We start from the raw sequence: 7,468 nt of genomic DNA on the forward strand, positions 1-7,468 counted from the left end.
ACATTTGTGTGCCTCCCTTCTCACGCTGAAGGGGACTCAGACTTAAATAGTATAGTGTGGTAAAACAGATTAAAATATAATAGATACATTTAAAATAGCCTTTAAAACTTACAGAATTGGCAGAATTGTGTTTGTTTTTTAAAAATACCCAGAGGCAATGAAATGATGTGGAAACTATACCGCTATGACAGAATGGCAAATAAATGCATGTTGTACGTCTTGAGTACTTGCTCTTGGAGGCTTCCAGGAGCATCAATTCACAGTTTAGAGTAGAAAAAAAATATTCGGGTGGGATGTCTGGGAGTAGCCTGGTAGTTTACCCTGCCCCAAGTCCCTCTGGGAAGATGGTGTGGAGTATAAATAAAGATTATTATTATTATTACAAAAAACATCAGTGGCAGCATAAATATTTTCTTTTTCGTGGAAACAGTAGAAATGGACAATATCTTTTTTTCTATTTTATTTTTCTTTCTGCCTGTATTCATAATAGTAGCAAGAATTAAGGTTTGAAACATGACCGTGCACCCCAATGCAACTCAGAGCCAGAGATTTGGGACCTAACTGGATCTGTTAAAACTGAGGTTGGCTGTTTTGGATAGCTGGTATCATTTTTTACAGAGAGAACCTATGAAACATACAAGACTTATGCCTTATTGTATATGTTTACTTCCTTACAGAGAAATACCTCGAAATTGAAAATAATGGAGATGAAAATGTAAAATGGTTTCTAGCATCTTTTGCACCACCTTATGTCAAGGTAGGTGGAAAATACAAAATTGAGATGATTTTCAAAGGGTCGGGGTGTGTTTTACACTCTTTATCTTAACAAAGTTATCCTGACATTAACGATAGCTAGAGTCTTGTTCTCTCTGAAAAGCAAGTCTGTTGTTTTGATTAATAGCAGATTTTTTATTTTAGGGTGTAGATGAAAGTGGAGAAGTATTCAGAGCTACATATACTGCTTTCCGATGCTCATCTCTTTCTGGTTCTATTGAAGCCCACGGAAAAGAAAAAGTAAGTTGAACATGTAATTTAGCCACAAAAAAAAGAAGAAGGTGATCATTGGATTCAAGTAAACATTATATCTCTTTTTTCATGATAGGTTGTAGTCACCTTTTTGCCTAGAGATAGAGGACAGTATTCTCAGTTCTGGGAGCTTGAGTGTCACCCTTTTCACAAACCTCACATGAAAGACAAGCATAGGCTTCAGTTTTGTGGAATGGTAAGAACTTTTTTTCTTTGATTACATTCGTGGAATGGGATTGGAGAGGGTCAGCATTTTACTTTTTGTGTTGTCTCCTAGAAACAAACACATCCTCTAATGAAGAATATTTTCAGTCTTTCATCTTACTGCTTTATGGCAAATGGCTCAAAACAGCCTTATATATAATATTTGTTTATAAAATATCTCATTATGAGATATTTTTAAAATAAAAATATTAAATATTTCTAATTTGCTGCTGGATACATTGTATAATGATAATATTCTGTCAGGTGAGTTGTTGCATTAATTTGTTCATAAATTACATGGAAGTAAGGTTGAATAATAGTGATGTAGGGCCCCCTGTGGCACAGCGGGTTAAATTACTGAGCTGCTGAACTTGCTGATCGAAAGGTTGACGGTTTGAATCCGAGAAGTGGGGTGAGCTCCCGCTGTTATGCCCAGCTTCTGCCAACCCAGCAGTTTGAAAACATGCAATTTTGAGTAGATCAATAGGTACTACTGTGGTGGAAAGGTAATGGCACTCCATGCAGTCATGCTGGTCACATGACCTTGGGAGTTTCTAAGGACAACGGCAGTGCTTTGGCTGAGAAATGGAGATGAGCACCACCCACCAGAGTCGGACATGACTAGACTTAATGTCAGTGGAAACCTTTACCTTTATCTAATAGTGATGTTGCCAGGTTTACCAGTGATACCAAATTAGGATGATAAGAATAAAACAAGATTTCAAAGAGCTCTAAAACGATTTCTCCAGATTGAAGGAGAGGGCATTAAATTGGCAAATTAAATTAAGGAGCTCAAGCAAACAATTGATCTCTCTTAAACTAATGAACTTTATTACGCTTCATAGTCTATATAAAAATGTATATGTCTGGTTTTGGAGATAACCATTTAGCTCCTGATCTTCCTTTCAACAGGGTATCTTGCTGAATGATGGCTTAGAAAATGACATTTCTCCACCTGCTTTAGTAAAAATCAATTTTCGGGATGTGTCTCAAAGAATAGATAGCCCTGACAACGTTGACCAAAAAATCTGGTATGTAAACAAAAGGATAAAACGGTGTTGTGCATTTCTTTTTGGCTAGCTCAGTGAACTTTGCTAATGTTTGAATATATAGCATGTTCCATGATGATATTTCTGCCGACGCACAATATTAAACTCTAATCAGACTTCTAGATTGCAATAGCTACTGTGCTAAGGAAAACCTTATAATGTTATTGGTGACACTTCATCGATCAATATTTCCTGTTATTCTGATGTTCTGCAGTTGATGGCCCCAAAAAGTTTGGCTTCAATACTGTTTTCCCTCATTTTAAAGTAGTAAAAAGTAGTTTTAGAGCAGTCACTATAAATATTTCCAAAAGCATGATTTTTTTGACAATATTTTAACTTTTCTCTTCCAAAATCAGGAAAGGTGTATATGCCCAAGAAAATGTTTATACATTCCCCCCAACAAGGATTGGCGAGTCAAGCACACTGAAAGTCAGCTTGCGAAATTATTCTCCCTCTTCAAACAAGGTAAATTGGCAAGATGTGTCACATATTCTCTTACTAGTAATATATCTAGTGCTTGAAAATGAAACTCACAAAAAACTATTGGTATCTATAGGTTAGGAGGGTCCTTGACCAGTTGCAACTGGTGTATTAGCTGTACCCTTTCAGGGAAGATATGCTTCAGTTGGCCTTCCACATTTGCAACGTTGACTTTTATGGATTTGATTAGTTGCAAATAAATGTTCTCTCTAGCAATCTCTAATCTAGATCTCTGGTGACATCTTACCTCTCTCCATGCTCATAGGAGAAGAACTTAGAGGCTTGCCATGTGGCTAGAAACTTTTGAATAAAAAGAGAAGTATCAGTCTAACAAACATAAATAAGAGCTGAGAATAGAGAGACAGGAAGACAAAGAGAACAATGTGGGAAGAAGGGCTTTCTTTGCCAGCTAACCCAGCTGTCTGTCTATCTCCTTGTTGAGGATGGCAAACTTGTGCCAGATGTGGTTGAGTTCCAACCCCTATATCAGTACATGAAGGTTAAACTTGAAATGTAATGGTGTGACCACAGAGTGATGATCTGATTGATGACCAAACTTACATACAACAAATCTTTTTCTCAGTCTTGTATTTCAGTTATTTTTGCTCAACCCTGAGGTGTGGTGCTGAAATTAGGGTGCTGTGTATCTTCAGTTCTAAGATGCAATTTTCCCTCTATATTAACATCTCTAAAATGGGGTGTGTTTTAAAATTGCAAATGTATCTTACGTAGTTTTGTTGGTGGTACGGTACTGAAATGGATGGCATCTTAGTTTATTTATTTATAGTGTCAGAAGCGAACCGAGGGTACAGTTGTAATGTATTTTAAAACACAAAAAAGTTTAAAAATTGCCATTTTACTAAATGTCCTTTGACCAGTTGCTGGCCACTTGGAGTGCCTCAGGTGTTACTGTAAGAAGGTCCTGCACGTGGCAGGGCTCAGACTGCATTGTAGTAGGTGGTCTGTGGTTTGCCCTTTTCCCCACTTGCATGTCGTGGACTCCACTTTGTGGCTCCATTTCTTAAGATTGGCTCTGCATCTCGTGGTGCCAGAGCACAGTCTGTTCAGTCCCTTGCAAGTTGTCCAGGCTTCTGCGTGCCCAGGAGGGAGTCTTTCATTCGGTATCAGCCATGGCCTGAGGTTCCAGGTTTTAGCCTGCCATTTTTGAACTCTTGTTTGCTGAGTATCTATGTAAATCATAGAAAACTATTTCTTGATTTAAGGTGTTGGCATGCTGACTGATATCCAAGTAAGGGAGGGGCCGGAGATGGTTCTTTCATTGTTCGCTGCTGCTTCCCAATGGATGTCAGGTGGTGTAATACTAGCTAAACAGTATAATTTCTCCAGTGGTGAAGAAATCTTACAGTTGAAGAAATACAGTACCTGTATTTTGTAATCATCATCTTCTTAACAATTCTTTATTCAATTGCAGCTCAAGTTCAGAAATCTCAAAGAGCCTTTCCACATCAAGCATTCCCACTATAATTTGAGGTCAGTGAAGTAATACCGAATATTTTAACTCAGAGTTGGGGTTAATGAACCTATGTGGAGATCCTAATGTTGGTTATGATAATGCAGGCATCAAATTCAGGTTTCTTTCAAGTTTAGTCATTTCCAGCATTTTGACCTACGAATTGAGCTCTCTCAGTTTGATTAGTGGCTTATATGTAGTTACTGTCCCAGAGATAATAATGTTAGGGAAAACTCCCCAAAAATACAGTAGAACATCCAAAAACTACAAACAGGATACCTTAGTTGAGCATTCAGCTCATAGCAAGCAGAACATGAAGTGATATGGCTGTCAAAGAATTTAGAGCTTAGGAGGCAAAAATGTAGAGTTCAAAAGGTTTATTTACAAAAATAATAACCTCATTTCTTAATAGTAAAGAACTGGGTCTGAGCTACTCTATAATTCCATCATCTATTCTGGGGTTCAAAGAGAGGGAGAAAGCTCCAAGAACTACATCTCTCCTGACACACAAGCAAAGAGAGGTCTCAATACACTAAGATGTAAAAGGCAGAAGTCTGAAACAAAGTCACGCATTGCAAAGTGTCAGTTCTATATAATCAATCAGAATGAGAGCAGAAAGAGTGAGAAGAGAACAAATAGATACATTCCAACTGCCATTCAGGAGAGGGTGGGGAAGAGATTCCCTCAGCCTCTTCCTAAGTTAACTAACTTCCTTATTGATGACTGCAGACTTGAACAGTGTGGAACTGAATTCCAAAAATTGTAGTATAAAGTTTATTTCATGATAATAGAATGGGAGGGCCCCCTGGTGGCATAGCGGGTTAAACCACTGAACTTGCCGACTGAAAGGTTGACGGTTCGAATCAGGGGAGCAGGGTGAGCTCCCGCTGCTAGCCCCAGCTTCTGCCAATCTAGCAGTTCAAAAACATGCATATGTGAGTAGATCAATATTTATTTATTTATTTATTTATTTCGATTACTTCTACCCCGCCCTTCTCACTCCCGAGGGGGGACTCAGGGCGGCTTACAAAGAAGGCACAATTCGATGCCTATATCAAATATACATGCATAAAAACAGCAATTAAACAATTAACAGGTTAAAATCATCAGTACATAGCATAATCAGTAAACTAATCTCATGCTCAGTGTTCAGAGTTCCATAAATCCATTCCGTTCAGTCACTTCCTGTCCATCATCAACGTCCTTCCTCTAGCTGCCAGAACGCCCAAATGCCTGGTCCCACATCCAAGTTTTCAATTTTTTTCTAAATGGCAAGAGGGAAGTCGCTGATCTAATCTCCCCGGGGAGTGAATTCCACAGGTGAGGGGCCACCACCGAGAAGGCCCTGCTCCTCGTCCCCACCAGTCTCACTTGTGATAGAGGCGGGGTCGAGAGCAGGGCCTCCCCAGAAGATCTTAAACTCCTAGGTGGGACGTAGAGGGAGATCTGCTCGGACAGATACACTGGGCCAGAACCGTATAGGGTTTTGTAGGTCAAAACCAGCACTTTGAATTGTGCTCGGAATTGGATCGGCAGCCAGTGGAGCTGACACAACAGGGGAGTGGTATGCTCCCTGTATGCCGCTCCGGTGAGCAATCTGGCTGCCGATTGCTCACCGGAGCGGCATACAGGGTACCGATTGCAATAGGTACCGATTCTGCGGGAAGATAACGGTGTTCCATGCAGTCATGCCAGTCACATGACCTTGGAGGTGCCTACGGAGAATGCTGGCTCTTCGGCTTAGAAATAGAGATGAGCACCAACCCCCAGAGTCGGGCACGACTAGACTTAATGTCAGGGGAAATCTTTACCTTTAATAGAATGGGAATTATATGAGAGGAAGCGAGGATGCATAGATGTTAAGTAAAACTGGATTCAAGAAGTGACTAAATATGTTTTGCTCTTTATAATCCATTTTTTTTTACAGAAGCATCAGGGAAGCTCACAATAAATGTCTATTTTTATATCTTTCTGCCTGAATGCATAAAATGCATACATCGTCTCATAAAAGGCGACAGTGATTTATTCTGAAATTGTAATTGAGTAGAATTAGGTTTTAGTCATCTAATTTTCAGAAAGATGGGGACAATGACATTCCCACACTGATAGGAGCACCATGTTCAGGAACAGTAAATGACTGTAAAATTCGAGATAGATGATAAGATAACATGTGTTTTCTGAGAGGCATAAAAATCTTGAGAAGATGATAGTTACACATCCAGTTGTTCTTCGGCAATCACAGTAAAACTAAATCATGTTGTGAAAGAGGTCTAACTTCAGTTTTTTCTCTCTTGCAGATCTTACCACTATTGCAATTTACCAGTCCATTTCAAACCAGCATCACTAGGTAGTTTTAAAGGCTCGCTGGTGGTAGAGACAGAAAAAAGCGGTATCATTACCATCCAGCTTATTGGCGTGGGTTTGGGAGAACAGTAGTTAAAAACTGCTGTTAATACGGTGTGCAAAATTTGAAACTAAATTATTGAATGATAACTTGTTTATTATACTAAAATGTATATTTTGTAAAAAGAAACCCTGGGCTATTTGTATTCTTTAATAAAGTTATTTTGTAGGTTATCATGCTTTGTATACTATTGCACTTTGGCTGTTGGGAGCAACAGTTTGTCCTATTTTTAATGAATTATGACTTCACAAGTTACAATTTTTATTAAAATATGAATTACAAAGTAATAAAAATTGTCCATAAAATTATTTCCTTTTAACAGGACCTAAAGGCGACTTGTGTTTTTTTTTCTAGCTTTGAACTTGAAGCAGAAAATAAAAAAGTGTAATATTTCAAGAAATATTTCCCTCTGTTGCCCAGATTTAGAAAAACTTGAGGGTTCTACTTTGTGTAGATTACGTTCAGCTCTACAATATTTCTTTACAATTTACAGTCTTCCCCAAATCTGTTTTGTTGCACCATTATTAGTGTTAATATAGTCTTCACTTTTGATAAATACAAATAATAATAATAATAATAATAATAATAATAACAACAACAACAACATTTTTACTGACTGATGATTAAAAGCTCTGGAAAAATCCAAACTGTCATGTTGGTATGTCCCTGGTTTAACTTTGGTTTTACCACTAACATAGTTCAGGTCATACAACATGTGGCCGCACTCCACATGAGAATGGCACTAAAATATACCTCACAGGATTTCTGAAACATGTAGGTACAACTAGTCCAAGAACTCTAATTTAGTCAACATTTCCCTGTTTGCAACTGGTA

The 7,468-nt window shown here is 38.3% G+C and overlaps 1 protein-coding gene across 1 annotated transcript in view; it reads left to right on the forward strand.

Annotated features, from left to right (window-relative positions):
• Window positions 1-6,763, forward strand: part of CEP192 (centrosomal protein 192) — a 92,774-nt gene extending 86,011 nt beyond the window's left edge. Inside the window, exons 49-55 of the mRNA XM_067467077.1 lie at window positions 678-757; window positions 919-1,014; window positions 1,103-1,222; window positions 2,143-2,261; window positions 2,636-2,744; window positions 4,192-4,250; window positions 6,528-6,763. Coding sequence (XP_067323178.1) covers window positions 678-757; window positions 919-1,014; window positions 1,103-1,222; window positions 2,143-2,261; window positions 2,636-2,744; window positions 4,192-4,250; window positions 6,528-6,666 — 722 coding nt within the window. The 3' untranslated portion in view covers window positions 6,667-6,763. The remainder of the gene's footprint in view (window positions 1-677; window positions 758-918; window positions 1,015-1,102; window positions 1,223-2,142; window positions 2,262-2,635; window positions 2,745-4,191; window positions 4,251-6,527) is intronic.
• The last annotated feature ends 705 nt before the right edge of the window (window positions 6,764-7,468 follow it).

The sequence above is a fragment of the Anolis sagrei genome, chromosome 4 (genome assembly GCF_037176765.1).
Source record: "Anolis sagrei isolate rAnoSag1 chromosome 4, rAnoSag1.mat, whole genome shotgun sequence".
Taxonomy (NCBI): domain Eukaryota; kingdom Metazoa; phylum Chordata; class Lepidosauria; order Squamata; family Dactyloidae; genus Anolis; species Anolis sagrei.